General features: G+C 35.3%; 1 protein-coding gene across 3 annotated transcripts in view; it reads right to left on the reverse strand.

The window, feature by feature from the left end:
• PCDH15 (protocadherin related 15) overlaps positions 1-21670 on the reverse strand; it is a 954225-nt gene that overhangs the window by 18896 nt on the left and 913659 nt on the right. For 2 of the 3 annotated variants that reach the window (XM_070611290.1, XM_070611296.1), the window contains 2 exons: positions 12492-12668; positions 337-4103 (listed from right to left, as the gene is read on the reverse strand). In XM_070611290.1, the coding sequence (XP_070467391.1) occupies positions 3881-4103; positions 12492-12668 (400 nt within the window). In that variant the 3' untranslated portion in view covers positions 337-3880. Of the gene's footprint in view, positions 1-336; positions 4104-12491; positions 12669-21670 lie in introns of those variants that run through there. The other variant, XM_070611305.1, reaches the window with a different exon arrangement.

Below are 21670 nucleotides of genomic sequence, written 5' to 3' on the forward strand. Positions count from 1 at the left end.
AAAAAAATTCAGAATCTATTTTTAATTGTGGGAAAAAAATATCTGCATGATTCTGAAGGTTTAGAATTTAATATAATATTTAAGATATTCTATGCAAATGTGCCCTCAAATCGAATATTTCCTTCTCTTACTAGTTTTTTTTAATCTTCTTTTTTTTTTTTTGTTTGGTTTTGGTTATCACTTTTCAATTTAACTTTTCTTAGATTCTCATCTTAACAATTTCCTGTTTAAAAAGTGTAATAAAAGTAACTGGCTGTAAATTGTACTTCCACATCAGGGTGAAATTCAATACTCACCACACATTTACTTCTAAAAGTCCCCAGATGGTCTACTTACATTGTGCTGTCCCCAAGTTCTTCATAGAGATGCACACCTGGAGGTGGCGGGGGTGGTGGGGGGGCGGCCACGGGTGCGGGGGCAGGCGCTGCTGGTTTAGCCGCGGGCATGGCGGACTGGATTCGTGCTGTCTTGGTGCACTCAGCCTGGCGTCTTTGGTAAAGTAAGGATGTTTGGGAAAACTCATTTTATAAATCACATGCTTGTCAATAGGCTACCTTTTAATAATAATGTACAGTTAAGGAAACAATGTTTAAAAAAATCTTTTACACAAGTATTTGAACTTATAAACTGATGGAATTACAAAAGCATCCCCAAAGGGTATCATTTCCTGGTACTCGGTTCCCCATAGTTCTTTAAAATATTTACCCCTTGAATAACAGGTAGAATTCATTAGAAATATTTGCAGATTTAAATGATAATAGGATAAAATACAGTTTTCCTGGGCTGGCCAGTGGTGCAGCGGTTAAGTGCACACGTTCCAATTCGGCCGCCCTGGGATTCACTGGTTCAGATCCCGGGTGCGGACATGGCACCGCTTGGCACACCATGCTGTGGGAGGCGTCCCACGTATAAAGTAGAGGAAGATGGGCACGGATGTTAGCTCAGGGCCAGTCTTCCTCAGCAAAAAGCGGAGGATTGGCAGCAGATGTTAGCTCAGGGCTCATCTTCCTCCAAAAAACAAAAAACAGTTTTCTTAAAAAGATATACTATTTTATAAAACATAGTATAAATAATAATAGTTTCAAAGGGAGAAGGGAAAACATGTATAAAAATGTGATTGATAGTTGGTAGTTGTTTAATGGGTCTCTTTCATAATGTGAGGCATACAGAAGATAATTTGCCTTTATCATTCATCTTCCATCTATTCAAAGCTATTTTATTTAAAGGTGATTTGAAACATTTTTGACATTAGTTTACAGAGGCTGTGTACATTTAGGAGTGAGATTTGGTTGTCTTTCATTTCCTTTGGATTCCTAGAAGTGTCTGTGATTCTTGCATCAGAGATAGGATCCTCTTTTTGACTCTCCTGGATCTTGATTGTTAATTCCTTCCTTAAAACCAAGATCTCAAAAGGTAGAAGCTACCAGGCAAACCGCCTTTTTCACATTGCCTCTCCTTGTATCCAATTGTGTAAAACCAGCTCAATTCTATACACGCTAAACCACAAGGGAATTTGAACTAAAAAGTCTATGCCTACTGCAAATACAAAACAGATGAATAATGCATGGGCCTGCGCAGGTTGACTACTTTATCAGTATTACCCAGAGTTTCTCTTTTCACATTACATAAAATCATGTACAGAATATTAGTAATTATACTTACACTTTAAACCTGTTTGGGAAAGCAATGAGTAAGAAAAAAAGAGAAAGCTACATTAGAAATATTGCATTCATAATATTTTAGCATCTGATTTATTCTAAATTATGAATAATTTACTGGTTAAACACATAATGACATAGACTTAATGACACAGTAGGAAAACTAAGTATTTCAACTCGTAAGTAAAAACGGTGGGCATTTTATTATTACTGTCACAGTCACACAAGCTGTTAAAACATTCATTACAGGAAAACAAAGACATGAACTAAATGGAATAAGAAAGACTGGATTAAAACATGGATATGGGAATTTCAACCCTCTATCATGGATAGAGAAATGGAATATTAAAGATGATTCGATCTTTATCATTGGCTTCTTGGTTTACTGAGCTTGAAGAATATTAAAGGAATGGAGTCAGGCAGCAAGCTCTCGGCCTCACTTTGAAGCTGAAACTGGAATTGGAAGGTGCCACTCCTAGGTAGTGAATTCATGACACTTTTTTTCATGTTTGTTTCTTAGTTTTGCATGCATAGTGAATTTCAAAGATATATCTTAATATAAAGAATAACCATCCATTTCAATCTTACTTACAAGCAGCATATGAGGGTACAAAACTTAGATTTTTATATATTAGAATTTTACTTTGAAACATGGGCAGTGCAAAACTCATTTTGTTTAATTCTGTTAATCCATCAAAAGCAGCAACTAAAATTAATTCACAGAGTATTGAGCTGATTACTGAACTAAAAAATAAATAATGCATCCACAAAATGTTCAAATATTAAGCATCTTCATTCTTTTTGTTAAATTTCAAGCCACTGAGTATAACATCCAGGGTGCTTCGGTTTTGATAATTGCATTAGGAGCCAAATGTAAGAAGTTTTCTCACTGATATTATTGCTAGCAGGATATAATAAAGCTGTTTTGGGAAATAGTGGGATGAATAAGAATAATATAGATCAGATTTAACATGAAAATTAATATTGGGTTGATGACAATAATTTAAAACAATTTGTCCAGTATTGTTTGTTCATTGGCTTTAGATTTGATATATCAATTGATTTTTTAAGGATATTCTGGACTGTAATATATCAACCTAGATGTTATATTTGCAACTTCACATTGCTTATGTGATGGAAAATATTCCTACAGCATTTTCATGCAGAGCGTAATTTTTAACTTTCAGGTTGGAATTACCTTACTTTAATTCAAAAGAAAATTTTCAGTGTTAGGGAACAAAGATAACAGTATAAGAATACATAAGGACTATTTTAGTCCTTTCCCTATAGATATTTTAAATGATGAATAGCAGTTCTACCATTATTCCTTACTATTTGTTATGTCAGTAGTTTACGTGATTTATGATTCCGTCTGTTATTTATTTTCATCTTATGGCACCCTTGAGCTACCTCTCTTCTTAACCTATTCCCCAATTTTTTCACCAATCATTGTCAATAGGGGTACACTTAAAATGTATAGCCCTCTATCACAAAGGTGCCCCATACCTCAAGTCAAATAAGGAATAGCTGAGTAGCCTACATCAAATGTAGATGTTTAAAATAGTTATAATTACTTGACTACTTTGAAAGGCCTAAATAAGAATAATACAAATATTTTAAATGGACGGATTTGCCTATAGGAACCAGGAAAACTTAAGGCATGTGCAGCCAAAATATGCTGTCAGATGTTACGATATAGGTTCTAGTGAAGCTGCCCAAGAAGGAAGAAGCCATATAGAAAATTACATATGGCGTGCTATAATTTTTAAATGATTTTGCCAATGCTGATCATCTGCACAGAGATAAATTTAACAACATAGATAAAAAAAACTATCATGACAATGCAGTTCTGTTACAGACCTGCCTTGGGAACTGGCCGAAATGAGTATCTGCATATGACATTCTATTACCTTTCCCCCAAGATGCCCATTACTGTCTCTCCCGAGGCTCTTAAACCTGACGAAGAGCATAAACAAAGCCACAGGAGCTAACCTAATATTCCCATTGGATGAGATTGTATTAAGAGCACAGGAACACTGAGCCATTCATGAAAAAATGTACTGGAAGTTTGTATTGTTTCTCCTTAAAGGAAACTCATTTGGCACAAGAAAGATACTGCCATCTCAGAACAGTTGCACCAGCAATATTTTACAACTACAAAGCCATGTTACCAGAGATGGTTCCCTATTGAGAAACTACCCACGTTTAGCATCCATGAATACTTACTGTCTGTAGCTGACCAGAACCACCAAGATGGCAGGAATACAGCAGAGGATGATGATGAAGGCCAGAGCCAGTAAGGCCCCTTCTGTGTAGCCTAGACTTTCTCCTCGCTTTTTAATACTGGTCACTGCCTCTGGAGTCCGGATCTCCAGAATGCGTCCTCCTTCGCCATAATACGGCTGAAAGTCTTTGTTGATATCCAGCAGTTTGCCATCCAGAAATCTTTATTGGTAGATAAATAGTAAAATCAATCATGTTAGCAGAGAAAGGTCTTTTTTTAAATAAAATCTTTTTGATAATATCTTTTAATATTTTCTTCAATTGAAACACAAGCTGAGACAGAAGTCTTACAATAAATAAGAAAAGCATACATAAAAAGCAAGAGCAATTAAAAGACTAATTACATGCCCCAAAAGTATCAATAATAATGATCCTTAATATGCTTTCAGTTTTGAGAAAAGTAATTACGAATATCATGAACTTAATAGCACTATGTTGAGATTATTTACATTATCAAGTTATTCAGGTGGAATAAAAATACAATATTCTAAATTATATAGCATAATTTAGAATTATATTCCTGCATTTTATCTCCTTGGGTCCTCAGAATAATCCTGTAAAGCAGAATATTACGACACTGAGTTACTGCAGACCACAAAGCTACTTGGTTATGGAAACAAATCTGAGACAGCAACTCAAGCCTTCAGACTCAAAGTCTCTATTTGTGTTCCACCAGACCATCTTAATGTCGACACTTTCAAACCTCAAACCAAAATAACGTTTTATGGGCAAGGGATGAACAAATTAAAAGGTATTTTCTCTTAGAAAGAGAAAACCGAATACATGATACAGTTGGCAAATCAGTGTAGGCAGCCGGGATGACAAGAATTGGTGGTCAGTTTATCCAGTAGTTCTTGCAAACCCTTCCTCTAAATCCTGCAATTCCAGTCATGGGCATTGCATTGGGGAGAAGAATCAAGAAATAACTGTTACTAATTTTATTAGAATGAACAATTTTGTTACATATTTTATGCTGTGATTAACACGTAATTATTTTTTCAAAATTCCTTGGGAATGTTTGAACAATTCCTTACAAATCCTACAATATTGATGCAACAATTATGTTCTTAAAACCACAAAACCAGAACGTGTCTTAGGTACTTTTCGAATTTTTAAAGATTTTTAGCTATAAAGGTCAAATGTCTTGCTATAGAAAATTGGAAAACACAAAATAGTTCAAAAGCAAAGTTACTCAGAGACCCACAATGCAAAGACAACCACTGCTAACATTTTGGTGTCTGCAAGACTAATCTTTTTTTTTTTTGCTATTGATAAATAGTTTATATATTTGTGATTTTACAGCATACATAAAGTAAAAAGGATTATTTTAGAAATTTATTTACTAATATAAAAATACCATATAAATGTTGGAAATATGGAAAACACAAATAAATGTGAAAGAAAAAATTAAAATGGCCCCAAATTTCATCATTAAATGATAACCAATGATGCCACGCTTGTGCATCTTAGAGTCTATTTTATGCTTTTTAATACTTTTTATTCTAATTTTCCAAGTGCATGATGACTTTAAATCTAGTTAACACACTGTTCATAGCTTATAGCTTCCATATAGAAAAAAATACAGAAGCGCCTAATAGATATGAATTCCACTGGGTGGTGTATTTGTCTTGCAGTTGAAGAAACCTAATGGCTCAGATAATTCAATTTTAGTTTTAAAGCTACAAACCTTCTAACTTAAGTTTCCATAGTAGAAGGCAATTAGAATGCTTTTCCTCTTTTTACAAATATCCCTTTGTTGATGAAAAATATACTTTTTATAGCAATTTTCCTAGGTCATTTTTAGAAGTGTTAATAAATACAATAAAGGTTTAACCATTTTTCCAAGTCCCAGAATAAAACAGTAAAACTTTTTGTTTGAATTGTTTATCAGACAAAGAAAGAAATTCCAAACGACGTAGATTGTGTTATGTCACAAGAAATATATTATTAGAAACTGGGAAGGATTAGAAACAGAGGAAGACCATTAATTGCAGGAAAAAATTTACCCCTGTTGTGAAGAATCCACTTGATTGATCACAATTCTATTGGATTCATGCATTTGATATCCAAACTACCTAAAGGAAAATTTGTTAGTCTTTTTACACTATAATGGCTCCATCACATTACAATGGCTCCATTATATGCATTTCAGTAGATTTTTTAATTTAGGTAAATGTCATAAGTATCTGTTTACTAGAAGAGTTGATCCCTTTTGTACGTATACCTGATCCAGAATATCTTTCTTTTTGTTTTACACGTGCACAACAATTTGCCTAGGTAAAATTTCTTGTCATAACATTTTTCCTTAAAGTATTATGGATTTGATTCTATCACCTTTCGGCATTTTATCATGCAGGTAAAATGTGTAAGCCTTATCTAATTTTTGTTCTTTTATAATTGTCATTTTTATTTCTGTTTCAGTGGTTTTAAAACATATTGAGATACTTTTCCAGGACACATGATAACCTTTTCATTGATTTTGCCTGTAATGGAATGAAATCGTTTTTTATGTTTTTTTTTTCTGCTTTATCTCCCCAAACCACCCCTGTACACAGTTGTATATCTTAGTTGCAGGTCCTTCATTTTCTGTTTTTATTTCTGTGATAACTGCTACAATTTTTTACCTCAGAGAGACCTGCTATTATTGGGTTGTATCTTGATCGTCCTCTAAATATAGTTTTATCTCTTTCATAATCTTTTCTCTTTTTGTTCATTTTCTTAATACGCTATGAGCTTCTTATGTGTATCCTTCATGCTGCCAATTTATTTTTCAGATGTTTTCTCAATTCAGGCAAGGTTGAATCCAGACATTCAGTGGGTTTTAGGGAGATTTTCTCCCTGAGATGGAACAATTGGTCTGAAGAACCTTCAGGCTTTTGCTTTATGCTTTTTGTAATTTCAGAACTGAGAAGTCTACTGTCTCCTAACATCCATGGAGTCCTTGAAGAAGAAATCTAATTGGTGATCCCTGAAATGTGTGCTAACCCACACTCAGTCAGTGTGAGCAGAGGAATGACATACTCCAATTGGCCTGAGGGGGGAGGCACTTCAAAGTGCACCACCATGTTGGAGAGTGTCAACTATTACCATTCTCTCATGGAGTTCTTTTACCAGAATCAGGGGAAGGATTCAGGGCATGTAAAACGCACCCTCCATTTCACTGTCCCCTACTGTCTTGCTTTCTACTAAAAATGTTAAACTGTTTTCCGTAGGAAAATATTTCCAGAGATGTATTGTACCTCTGAGTCATCAGGATGTTATTTCCTTTCCTTTGTTTTTCAGTATTTTTACTGATCCCATTTTCCCCATGCTTACTTATCCTAGAAAGGAGGTAGATCCGTCAGATTCAATGAAGACATGCGATTTTCTCTTTATTCTCATCCACAATTTACTTAGCTGCTGGTTGAAAACCCTTGTTAAGTCTAAGGGCGTGGTGCACAGATCCCTTCCGAATATCTAGCCAACGTTAATTGATTTCTGCTCTGTTTTCCTGAAATGAAATAAATTCCTACACCAATTCCATGTGTTCTGATTTACTCAACTGATGGAGCACATGCGAACACATATTCCTGCCTCCATTAACTTGTGATGAATACAAGTTTCAAAGTACAATGTGTAACCAGCAGTTTACTCCATTTTACCTTGATGATTTTGCTGTTGCCATGTGCACATGGATGTGGAAATAAAGGGGAGGGTGAGCAGGAGAAGGTTACTCTGTAGTTCATAAAACCCCACAACCAGATGTTAGAGTGGCAGCTGCCTGTTTTCCTGGTAGGCACACAGTCTGGGTCTCTGCCCCAGGTTTACAGAGTGGGCAATGGTTGACACACCTGCCTGCATCCATTTCACTTAGAAAAGGTTGTTTTGCTTAATAAAGCAAATCAAGGGTGGACCTCTATTTCCTCTATACAGTTCCACAATTACTTTAACTAGATTCTAATAATTAGTTTTCCATTTTGAATTTTCAGTATTCTGAATTTTTATGTTTTTTTCTGGACTTAAGAAGTTGAAAGAAGCTTTACCATAGCTTGGTAGTCAGATTCCATTTTAAAGTATAAGTGTATTTTTAAATGCTGTATCTTTAAAAGCAGTTTGTAAAGTATTCAGGCTTTCTCTACTTTCTTCTTCATCTCTCATTTACCATCAGGATCAACAAATGTTGAACAGGTTGGACATATAAGAAAGGTGCACAAGGTAAAATTGTATTTGGTTTTCAAAAAATTTAATTAGGTTTTAGTTTAAAGTAATATGGTCTGTTTCTGTTTAGGATGAAGATGTTTCTGTTTAGGATGCCACACTTAATGACAAAAAATTTAGGTAATGTTAAAATCATGAATTTCTTGTGAGCAAAAAACCAAATTCCAAAGAATGACAATTTCATCCACAGTGAGATAAGACCATGCATTGTTTCACCTTTCTCAGATCAAAGTAAAGGCGACATAAGATCAAACAAAAGAAATCAGTTAATATTTTAATATATACATATTTTTGTGTGTGAGGAAGATTGGCCCTGAGCTAACATATGTTCTAATCTTCCTCTACTTTGCATATGGGACACCACCACAGCATGGCTTGATGAGTGGTGTGTAGGTCTGTGCTGCAGATCTGAACCTGCAAACCATGGGCCACTGAAGTGTGACACATGAACTTAATCACTATGCCACCAGGCTAGCCCCAAAATATTTGAGCAAATTTTTAAAAGCTAAGGGTGTACCAGCATGTAAGGTTAGAACAAGACATCCACAAACACACGGCCGGCGGGGGGCAGAGGTTGCACTCAGTCGCAGACTCTTTTCCATGGATCTCCATAAGAGATTGGGAACAAGGTAGGAGGCAAGAGAGAAATCTCCTTCATAGTGCAGGGACATAGGAAGTAACCAGCTAAGGCTGGGGCACTCCCCAATTCCCTGGATCTGAATCTCATACGAAGCATACAAAGCAAGAGCCTTAAGCCATAGAGAGGAGAAAGACAAAGTATTCCCATCCTTAGGGCCCCGGTGAAGGTCCTCTGCTTCTGGGGAGATGTATAAGCAAAAATCCACTGCTCCTGTGTTTTGGGAGCAAGAGCCTGCTTGGGCCTAAGACTCTGCACCAGTGGAAAGTAGAGGTCTACTGCTAGGTAGGGACTGTTGGGGAGAGACAGGGAACTCTCTTAAACCCAAGTCCTAAAACCAATATGAAGTGGAGTATGGCTGCCATGGGAAGGAGGGGAAGAAAAGCTGAAAAAGCCCACCCCAAGTCCTAGGCAGACTGGAGGGACAAGGAGAACAGAGCATTCCCTAACCCCTCGCTGCATTCCCACCGTGAGAGCAGAACCAAGCAACAAGCAAGAGCAGGCTACCACTGGGGGAAGAAAAGAGAATAGAGAGAAACCCCTTCCATGGTATAGACATGCAGGGACTGCTGAAAAGAGAAAGAACACAGCAGAATCACAGACAGAGATAACGCAGGTTTTAGAACCATCAGACAGGGACTTTGATGCAACTCTGATTAACCCTTCACAGAATCTAGTGTAAAGTGCAACACATGCTTGAACTGATGGGGGAATTCAGTAGAGTGGTAGAAACTACAAGAAAAAATAAAATAGAAATGCTGGTATTTAAAATACGCATCTAAAGATGAAGAATTCTTTCAATGAGCTTATCAGTAGGCTAAGAAGGTGAATCAGGGAACTTGAAAACAGGACAACAGAAATTATATAAAGCACAAAGAGAAAAGAGTGTGGGGCAGGGGTAGGGGAGAACAGGAACAGAGCATCCAACAGATATGAGACAAAATGAATTTTGGGGCCAGCCCCATGGCCGAGTGGTTGAGTTTGTGTGCTCCACTTCGATGGCCCAGGGCTTCGCTGGTTCGGATCCTGGGTGCAGACATGGCATCGCTCATCAGGCCATGCTGAGGCGGCATCCCACATGCCACAACCAGAAGGACCCACAACTAAAATATACAACTATGTGCTGGGAGGATTTGGGGAGAAAAAGCAGAAAAAAAGAAAAGAAGATTGGCAACAGTTGTTAGCTCAGGTGCCAATCCTTAAAAAACAAAAAAATGAATTTTAATTTGTGCCCCAGAAAGGAAATAAAGAGAAAATAGAGTGTAAGAAATATTTGAAGAGATAATGTTTGAGACTATTTCAGAAATAAAAACAATAACAACAACAAAGAAACAAATAAAACATGCAGATCCAAGAAGCTCAAAGAGGCGCAAGGAGAATCATATCAGGATAAAAGTAATATATATTTATTGCAGAAAATCTAAGCAATTCAGATAATGAAAAATAAGAAAAGTCAAAATACCTAAAAAACTTGTGGTACAAAATAATTAATATGTCGTTAAAGTCATTCCAGTCTTGTCTACACATTTATAAGCTTTCAAAGTTTTTTTGATGTATTTAACTCAACTTTTTTTTAATCAAAGTGAACTCCCTGGAGGAAACATTTTTTTTTTCTCCTAATTCTTTGGCCTGAGAATGTAAACATCCTCAGAAGCTTAGGTTTTAGGATAAGGAGAAAGTGGGAAAATAATCCTGTTTCCATTGATCTGGGCATTAGTCAATAATCTTAATGTTCTGGTATATTCTGTGTTAAAAACTAAACTTTTATTGACTTTCATAACTACAGAATAGATAATATCTGTGCTTTATCAGCCTTGGATTATGAAATATATCTATATATTTTCATTATAAAATATTTCAAGAAACTATTCTAGGGTTTAAAGTACACCAACATTTCTCAGCTACTAGTCCAAGATGAAGACTGCTAAGCAAAATTTTAATATTTCATGGCTATTCCATCCTCTCCTCAACGTAAAAAGTTGATTTATAGTTGTTCTTTATTTTTTCCCTTCCTTCCTGGCTACAATAGTTATTCAACTGAATTTTGAACTTTACTCTTCTCAATACCATCTAGGTTAGGAAAGTTTTGTTTAGAATAAGGATGTTTATCTTGCACTTCATCGAGTCATTTGAAACTCAATTGGCTTCAGTTTCCAATTCTTTTATTCTAAAATGTTTACCAGTATAATTCAAATTATAATCATCATCATTTTACTCTTTAAAGCCAGGCTAACAGCCTAAAAATATAGATGTTTTTACATTTAAGAAAAATACTCTAAATTCAAATTATCATCAAATTTAAAAATGAAACCAATGTTTGTAAAAACACAGAACACAGATGGATTTATACAAAGATGAAAAATGTTAATAATGACAAGTAATAAAGAATATTTGAATTACTTATAAAGTATATTCCTAAGTAAAATTTTTTAAATTATTAAAATATATAAATATTGGCTAGGTAGATCTAAATGCTGCTTTATTGGGATGCTGATTATAGAGCCCAAGAGGAAGCCATTGCTTCAGTCATCTCTATTTACCCACAATGATTAATATGCTATCTTGCATATGGTCCAAATATCTATTAAATATAAATTGATGAATAACTACTTAATAATCATGGCTCTTTTAAAAATAACTTGAAATTAAACCACTATTTCATTGCTGCTAAAATAAGAACAGTGAAATTTTGTTGATCAACAGATTTAAAGTAAAACTAAATTCAGAATTTATGTATTTTAATAAATAAATGAATAAATAGAAATTTACTAAATAAATGCATACATACATATATAGATATACTGCATATGTAAATTTGTATATGCATGTACTTATCTGCAGCTTAGTATATATAGACAAAAACTAAATCCTGGAATTATGGATTTTGGTATATATGTGTGTGTAAGCTATCTGAATATATAAGCTATTTATAATATATATAAATATAATTAAATATCAATATATATATTTAACTAAAAATGTGTTTCCATTTAGATAGGAATTGCATTCCAAGAATCTGTTGAACGCTAGGTGTCACTAGAGTAAAGCAGAAACTATCAACATTTAAAAAAAAGTATTAAGCTATGCTAGAGTAATTTCCAAGGGAGAATGTGTAGTGGCATTTTGTTTAAAATTCTGTATTTTCTTTATTTTTAGGATTTCTAACTCAAACACACACCAGGACGAAATATCACCTAGGGTGTGGACTTAGACAGAAGTCATTATCCCCTCTGACCCCAAGCCCAAGTCAAGGGAAAAATCAAATACTGATTTTTGCTGATTCAATATTCCTGGAAGAAAGCTGGATTTATTCTCAAAATTCAAGCCTATGGGCATCTTTGCAGGCAAACTGCCACTTTAAGAAGGAATCTGTGCTTTCCTTTCAAACAGCCAGGGCCTTGGAGCACGAGTGGGAGCTGACGAGCAGTGATCTCAATAAACTGCTCCTTGCTCTTAAGTATAATGGACACTCTGATACCATAAGGAGAACAGACCCTTTGAATAAATAAAGTCACTCTACTCCATGCTTGGACCTCAAAACTTCTAGATGTGAGGACCCTAGGTATCATCTCTTAGATTTTTTACTTTTGTTACCCTTCCAACAACAATTTGGTGGATTTTAACTTTAAGTATTTATATTCATAGCCCTAAATCAGAATTATCTGTGGGTGGTATGGTAACCAGACAGCTGTTACAGATAAAAAAAAAATACTTACTTAAAAAGCTCATTTCTGTCAATGGCTCTGTTGGTTTGGGGGTCGATTGCATAGACAGTCAAGTCACATTTGGTGTAATCTTCTAGAGAAAAGGCATCTCCATGCCGGCGAGCACCGATGGACTCCACCACAACCTTGGCACCAGGAATTTGCTCCTGAACATAGCGATCCAAAATCCTATAAATCAAATAAAGAACAAACATGACATTCTGATGGGCTTGCTGGGGGAAAAAAAAATCACCCTCAACTTGAAATGACATTTAGTAAATGAAAAATGATGACAGCCTGGTTTTTGCTAATGTTTACTGCATATGAACCCCTGAAAAAAGTCTATTTTTTTTAGCACTTAACTCCCAATGATGCTGGAAGCTGAATAAGGTAGAAAGAGGTCATCAACCATGTCCTATTTAAGTCTAGACTTTTTGAATTTATGATACTGTTTGAGCTTTTACATGCCTCATGGGAAATGCCAAATGTGTTGTACAAATAAAGCTGTCTATGCTTTATAGGAGCCGTGGGGTCTTAGAACTCTTGAGTTCATATGGTTGATGTTATAAATTACACTCTACTAGATTTTGTGATACATGGTGCATTGATATATGCCAAGGTGCGGATCTAGGATACTCGTCTTTCAAAGGGTATAGAGACTCTTAGAGCATTATAGCAATGGGAGAATGTGGAGATATTTTGCTATGGCAGGCTTACCAGGTAAGATAAAAATGTTTCACACAAATCTCAGAAGCTATTTAGGTGAATAGGAGCAACGAAAACATATTATTTGGGATAGAATCAGTAATATTCAATAGAAAAGAAAGAGATAATGTTAACCTATAGGTAACTTTCTGGAAAATACAGTACTTTTTTAAATTTCATAATGATTTTTATTGAGAATACAAATTATTGCCGTATAAGTATTTATCTGTATTATCACAAACAGCAATTTCCTTAAATATCTTTTTCCTTATTAAAAACTCTATTATTAATCCTTGAAGATTAATATTAAAATGCATATTATTAAATACTTATTGACATTTAAATGTAAGTGAACTAATTTTAATAATTATACATGGCAAATATTTTAAAATATATTTATAGAGTCAATGCTCCTTTTGGAGTCCATGCTGTGAGCCATTTTTGGGGAGAAAGGGGTTACATATTTTAAAGTCTTTTGATACATCAGGAAATAACTTTTACTTCAGATGCCAAAATTGAGCTCTGCTGTGTTAAAAAATGTTGCCTTAAGAGTCTGGCATGTGCCTCGTTTGTCCTTGTTAAAATGATAAACAGAATACTAAACTTTGGAGGACATGGCTGTACCACTGAACACAAGTCTATTGTGTGCACACCAGGGGACACGGCCAATGACAATGAAGTGTTTTGTTTGTTTGCTTTTAAATTTGCATAGACCAGCATAGTTTAAGGCTCTCTTATTGAAGTACTATTCATTCTTCTCTTCTTCTTTCACCACTCCACACCCACTGATTTCTCTGCCTTACAGTACCTTTTTTGATGAGATCCTTGCTGTAGAATAAAGAAAAGAAGATGGAAAAAACAGAAGGAGGAGTAAGTCCACTCAGCAAAGACCAGTTGGTAGTTGAATGCGGCCTCCCTGGGAACCCAAGAGCACGGCTGTACTAGGAGACTTGGACTGTCTAATATCATTCAGCCTGTTTTAGGATTCTTTTCCTGAGAGATTTATGCTCACTTAACAAAAATGAGAGGCCTCAGAGTCAAACGGCATTATACTCTTGACATTTTGTAGGAGGCACAAACAGTAATAACATAGTGGTGAAGAGCAAGGAGGCTTGGCTTCAGTTTTCAACTCCTTAACTTATCAACTGCATAAACTTAGGCCAGTAATTTTGAGCTCTCAAAGTCTCAGTGTCCTTAACTGAAAAATGAGGAAGTCATGTACTGCATGGAATCGTTGTGTGCATTATGAGCTAAAGCTTTTGCTCAACTTCCCACGGTTTTTAGCACATAGTAACTGTCCCATAAAATATGACTAGGGTTATTATTAATTTGGCTTAAATGTTTGCATTAATAAGCTCCTTCTCTGCCTCCAATTCATGCACGACATTTAACGAATTTGTGGAATTAGTAAGAATTTGTTTCTCACTAGTGCTGTTAGTTCACAAACCAAAAACAAACAAGCAAATCCAAGTACATTGTTAAATATATTGCAGAAGGTGCCTATATGTCCCCAAACCGCAGTTTAACAAATTACAACTGCTGGAGTGCATTTACATATTGATTAAATACGTTCCAGGGAAATCCTTCATATATGCATAGATAAACTATATGTTCTCCTACAATGAAGAAACCTGTCTATTGAGCTTGTGTCTTTTTCTATATTTCTGTGCAATATTGCAGAATCATATGCGACTAAAAAATTGATATGGAATGAAATATAACTGTACTAATTCCTTTGTCATAGCAAAGAATCATAAATCAATGAAGTCTAAAAATGAGTTATGTCATTTAAAAATGTGACAATGTCTTCTCCCTGAATATTTCTTCTTAAATGTTGACAGATCTTTGGGAATAAAATATCTCTTATGATAAAGAGAAAGTATGTCCAAGTTTGAATTCCTTCTGTATCTTTTTCTGATAAAAAGGCAATTCTGATTAAATTTTATGTAAAACTAAATTTAATACTTTTAAAATCAGAAAATATTTTGTAAAAATCTATCTTTCCATTCATCATCTATATCTGTGTATCTAAGCATTTGTACAATGTCTATCTCTATCTCCATTACATACATGTGAATTTCATCGAGAATAGAGTTTTAGCCCTTGATCTTCAAATTCATATAGGTACAAGGTTGCTTCCTAAAACTTTGTTGAGACTTCAGATTTTTGAAAATATAGCTAGCTGGTCACGGCCCTTGAATTGACTCACGTAAGTTAATACCAATGCTTAAATTGCCCTTACATTCAGTTTTTACTTTAAATTATTATTCATGCCAAGCCAATTCATACATACATTTTGGAATCAAATGTCACGAGAATTTACTGCATATAAATTCACCAAGAACGAAACGTGCCTCTCCAGCCAAAAGCATTTGTGTGAGACCCTGACATTGTCAATTTATGTTACTATATTCTTTGGTTTAAAGCTTTTAATTAGTAAAAAAATTGTTCTGTAATTATATATTTATAATTTATATTATATATGTTAGAGAAAACATCTACAATGATGTTTAATCTATAATATCTGTATCCTACAGATCATCAAGGGAGACGTCTGTAATGATGTTTATATAACATCAATATTGCTTAGGTCCAAGTGGTTGATTTTGAGTTTACCATAAAAAGTTTATAAAATTTTTCTTCTTTATACATTGTTGCTTGAATTTCTTATAATGGGCATAACAAAGAATATAGTCATATTTTTAAAAACTCTTTAACTCCTTATTTCCTCTTTCCCATCCTAAAAATAGAATCTTTATGTAAATCTCTATTTTCAGAGTTTGAAAGTGTAGAAAATTAAGTTGGACTCATAGTTGTCTAATAAAGTTACAGCAAAACTCAGGAGAGTGTCAAGTGGGAACATTTTCATTCACCCATTCATTTATTCACACAACAGATATTTACTGAATGTATACCATGGACCAGGGCTTGCTCTGGACACTCGGAAGACATCAGTAAACAGGATAAAGATCTCTGATATCATAGAACTTGCATTCTAATCGAGAAAGACAGGCAAGGTCATAAAATGATAAAATTGGTAAGAGTTTTCAGGAAAAGTATCACTTAGAAGTTGATATTTGAGCAGACTTTGAGGAGATGATGAGTGACGTGGATATTCTCAGGAAGACTGTTCCAGAAAGAGGAAATTGCTAACTGGTTGTCCAAAAGCCCTGATGCAGAAGTGTGTGGCTGCAGCAGAACAGGTTGAGGCAGATCACACAGGGAATTTTAAGACTTGTAAGGGCATTGCCTTTTGTTCTGAGTAAAATAAGGACCCCTTGCTGGATTTTAAACATTGAAGTAATGTGATTTACTTTACATTTAAAAGAAGCACACTGGCCACTATCATAAGAACAAGCTGAAGTAGAATCAGGACAACTAATTAGTAAAGACTTTAAGGAGATGAGGGTTTTATTAAATGATCAATCTACTCAACGATTTGGAGAAAGAGAAGACACAACATAATCCTTGATTATCAGCCATATATGAATCGTATAATCAAGTTCTATCGTATGCATTGTCATTATGCCTGATTAAATATGTATCCATATGCAAGAGGCATACATTTTATAAAACAAAGAAATGAAATGTTTAACTGGAAACATACTTACATTAATTAAAGCTTGACCTAGATAAGTGCTGGCCTCTTGTGGTTCTTCATTTTGAAAGAGGTCAATTTTTATAGATCATTCTTTGTTTAAAGAAAACATAAAGGAGCGACTAAAGCTTAGAGATCAATTTCTGTTGCTTCATTATCTTTCTTGAGGTGTGCATCTAGGCACAAATGGTTTTTCTAAGAGGGTAACATCTTTTCAGAGTTCAGGTTGCTTTTTGCTATTGCCTTTTGTATTGAGTTTGGAGCACAGAGTCCTTCTCTGCTTAGTCTCAATTACCTTGAACTATCTGAATTGTTTCTTTGTGAAGTCCAGTGTTTTGTACATGAGGAAAAGTTTTATTGGTAGCAGCGGTATCCAGGGTATTATACAATATGGTATTAAGCCTGGTTAACATTTCAAGAAAAGTAGAGATTATGCACGACCACTAGGTACTATAAGTACTGTTTGATGATACTTTGATTTATAATGTGGGGAAAAATGCACTCTCATGCAAAAATAAAAATAATAACAATAGAGAAGCATTTATTGACTACAATATTATGTGAAAGACCCTGAAGGACCGAGAATTTTCCACTCTAGACCACACATGTCCTAGTCCCCACAGGCATTCCTCCCCTACTACCTCTTGCACACAACTTTGGTCCCTATCTGCTCCCCTGCACCCCTCTTGATGACCCAGACTATCCAAACAGGCTTTTAATCCATAAGAACAGTCCTTTTGTTCTCAAAACTAGCTGAACTTCAGCCAATCATCTCCTGCTAATGCCCTGTGAAACACTCCTCTCTCCTTCCCAAGGTCTTTGGGAGACCTCCTCCTGTGCCTGACATTTTCAAATGAAAGCTTCCACTAATAGTACTCTCACTGATTTTCTTCTACAATGTTTAGTCACATTCCCTTCCCCTCACATTGGCTTTAGAGAAGAATTATTTTGAAGATGTATGTCATACAAAAATTTTAAAAAAGGAAATCTAGGGTTCTGTTTTGGATCATGATGAGGATCGGGCCTATATTTTATAACATCATAATTGCCAAGTGGTTTAATACCTGACATAAACTGCATAATGTTTTGGGACCTCCAATGGACACAAAACAAGGAAATACATATACATACAGATGTATTATAAAACAAAACAAGGAAATACATATTATACATACTAAAGCATATTGACTAATTACGTTCCTGGAAATATAAAATTTGGGTTCAGACAATACTCCTTTTACACTTGACAGTGTTGAATTTTACCTAAACCCCGAGATCCTGGAAAAGAGTGGTGGTTCAGAAGTCCCTCCACCCTGTTGTGTTCCAGGAAACTGCCGACTGCAAAGAACCGTCCTTCCCCTATGGCTTAGAGAAGACTCACAAAGACTCATGGATGTCCCTCTGTTTACCTGGGACAAAGCGAGACACAGATTCTGCAAATTCCCATTTTTTGCCTCATAAGTGATTAGCTAACTTTGACCCAGAACTTTGACCCACCCTTAGCCTGAGACAGCATGCAAGCCCTTCTAAAATGCCCCTCCCAGAAGAGACTGACGTCTGGGCAAAACATCCTTTGATCCACTGCCTGGTCATCCCACTCCCCCACAGCTGGTTCTTCGCAGGCTTGTTTACTCCTCCCTATAAAAGGAAGGACTTTTTCTGCCTAAACTTTGAGTGCTGGCAGATCTCTTGGTCAGCGAGTGCTTCCTATTACAAGTCCCCCTCCTTCTAGTGCATTAATTGCCTTCCTCCCTATTAGAATAATCCTTTTAAATAAAGTTCTTTTTCTTCTTCCTTTTGTTTTTTTAAGATTGGAACCTGAGCTAGCAACTGTTGCCAATCTTTTTTTTTTTCTGCTTTTTCTCCCTAAGTCCCCCCAGTATACAGTTGTATATTTTAGTTGTGGGTGCTTCTAGTTGTGGCATGTGGGACACCACCTCAGCGTGGCCTGACAAGCGGTGCCATGTCGGCGCCCAGGATCCGAACCAGCGAAACCCTTGGCTGCTGAAGCAGAGCTCATGAACTTAACCACTCGGCCACGGGGCCCGCCCCAAGTTCTTTTTCTTCTAAATCTAGATTTGTTTTTATTTGACCCATGGTTCATCTAAGTAGCTAAAGGAAATTGCTTCTCATGCTCCTATGTAGTCTTATTAAATGAACCTGTATTACCAGCCAAAGCAGGTGATATGAAAATAATTTTTAGTAAACTGTGCATGAAACAAAAACTTATTTGTGATTCCCTTTCCTTAATTTCCTATTTCCACTGGGAAACAGCCAGGAGGCCTCAAAATTTCCAGTTGCATTTGTTGCTTTTTGCTCAGTTAATATGTGTGAATTTTGGTCAACATTGCTTAATTATAATTAAAAACTGCTCAAATAAACTGTAAAATAATAAATAATCTCTAAAAGTTTTTTTCTACCACTAAAAATGACAAATAATAACAAGCAGGGCTTAACGAAGTTCCCCCATTCCCCATTTTGCTAATGAAATGTCACCCTGTGGACTGTCTACTCATTGGTGAATGGAAACTACATTACTCTTTTGATGAATTATTTCCATTGTGGATTAAATTACACACTTGGGACTGTGCTACTTATACCACAAGAATTGTATTTAATCCTCATTAGATCCAAGGAAAGAAGTCATTGATAAAAAAAGGCGTTGATATCTCCCTTTCACAAGTGGACTTTCTTGCTTTTTGGCTGCAAAGCATTCATGTTCTCTCCCTGAAAACACCCTGATTTTGAGGAATTAGCCTCATCTCCAACAGTCACATCTGGTAGGACTTTAATCAGTGGTCCTGTCCTCCTGTCATCCATGCCAAACCAGACTGAATGTGACTCAGACCAAGCCAATTTCTCTGGAATTTGGTTATTGAGTCAGACACAAGCGTTTAGAATGGTTGGAACTCATCCACTGGAGGTCCTACATCCTCATCAGACTGAATTTGCATATTCACCTCTTCCTGCAAATCAGGCTTCCCAGGCCTCTGCAGCAACCCTTGTTCTTGATTATTTCCCAGCCTGTTTTTCCATCCTCTTACTGATATTGTCAGCTCCCAACAGCCTTCCAATAAAGTCCCCTTTGCTGAAGTTAGCCTCAGTTGATTTCTAGCACATTAGAACTAGTATTATGCATGTTTCATTTTAACGTCCAGGGGTACCAAAGTATGAGTCATTTTTCTAATTCTCTCTTGGTAGCAATATCCACCTTATCGTCCCAGTCTAGGACTCATTGGCCTAGGAGACCTTCTGTAATTCTATTGATCACATATTTTGCATTCTTCTTAAAGTTGGAAGGTTGCTTATGATAAGTTTGATAATAATTTGTAGTATGAAAAAAATCCATTTAAATTTGTCCTGAATCTAAATTCTTGGGAGCAATAGATCAATCTGAAATACAAGTAGTATGATCAAATATATCACAGAAGGTTATTTGATTATGACAAACTTTCTCAAAACAAAGAACTGTCTTTGATCTTCTAAGAAGTGAATGTAGAGCAAATGAATTAGTGTAATAATTATAATCATTAAACAAAAATTAAATTCTCATTTAGGGTTTATTATTCTACTTTAAGTGATCTGTAACATATTCATAATATTTAATAATATGTTACTATGTCATCTTTAGACAAAGTTTCAAAAAGTCTAAACTTCTAGGGAAATATGTTATAATTAGCATATATTAACACATACATTTTATATGTATATAGTATATACTATTATGTTAATATATTAACATATTTCTAATGTTAATATATTTATATATACGTAAATGTTTATATGTGTTATATATGTGTTTATATGTTACATATGTTACATGTTTATATATACATATTTCATATACGAATATATTCATATGAACATGTTTTACTGTGCTACCACATGATAACTAATTAATTTAAGCTTAAACTAGTTTCTAAATTAAACTAGCAATAGTTTATCTAAATAGCTTTATTATAATAAATGTTGGAAAGCATATTTAACTGAAACTTTTTCTGCGCAGAGAACACTTTTTTATAAATCACAAACTAAGGGTACCAATAAAGAACTGCCTCAGCTAATTAATTTATTCTCAAACCAAGTTATTTTTGGTAGATGTCCCTAATTTTTAATTTACAACATCACTTTAACCAGTTACTATACGCCCATCTTCGAATAGTTTCAACCAGTAATTCTGTTATAAAAATTCAGTGCAGAGGTTTTATTGAGATAGTTTTGTAGCTGAGACAGCTGTTTGCTTATGGATGATTTAACTTCTCTTTTTCACACTAAAATTATTAAAGCAGCCATCTGCTTAGTTACCTATCTGAGGGAATGAGCCAAGCTGAAATTACCATTTGAGGAGACTTTCCGGCCTTGTGTGCTACAGCAGCTCACTGTCAAGAACAGACGGGTTGGATTTTTAGTTAGGTTTGCCCCCAAGAAGCATCATAAAGAGGGAGTGATTAGGATTCCAGCCTGCTGCAGGCCCACAGATGTAGATTCAAATGGAACCTCCACCACTTGCTATCCATGTCTTTGTGGACGTTTCTCAACCTCTCAAAGTTTTAGGGAACTCATCTGTACAATGGGCAGAGTAATCAGACCTACCACAAAGGGTCTCTGTGAGAAGTTAAGTAGATAGCACAAAACCCAACAAAGAAAAAAGCACCACAAATGTTAGCTATTTGCAGTGATAGTTATAGAAACTCCTCAGGTTTCAAGATTGTAAGTCCTACTTAGCCTTTTGTTGAGGTAAAAGGTTTATGTATAACTGGTAATGCAGGGAGTTCCAACTCAGGAACTTGTCAATATTTTTTCAAAAGCCTGATTAAAGAATCAATAGGCATTGCAGCTGGCCGGAGGGATATGCAATACAGGCTTTCCTGATCTCCTGAACTTATTT

This window comes from Equus przewalskii, chromosome 1, assembly GCF_037783145.1.
Source record: "Equus przewalskii isolate Varuska chromosome 1, EquPr2, whole genome shotgun sequence".
In the NCBI taxonomy this organism is placed as follows: Eukaryota; Metazoa; Chordata; class Mammalia; order Perissodactyla; family Equidae; genus Equus; species Equus przewalskii.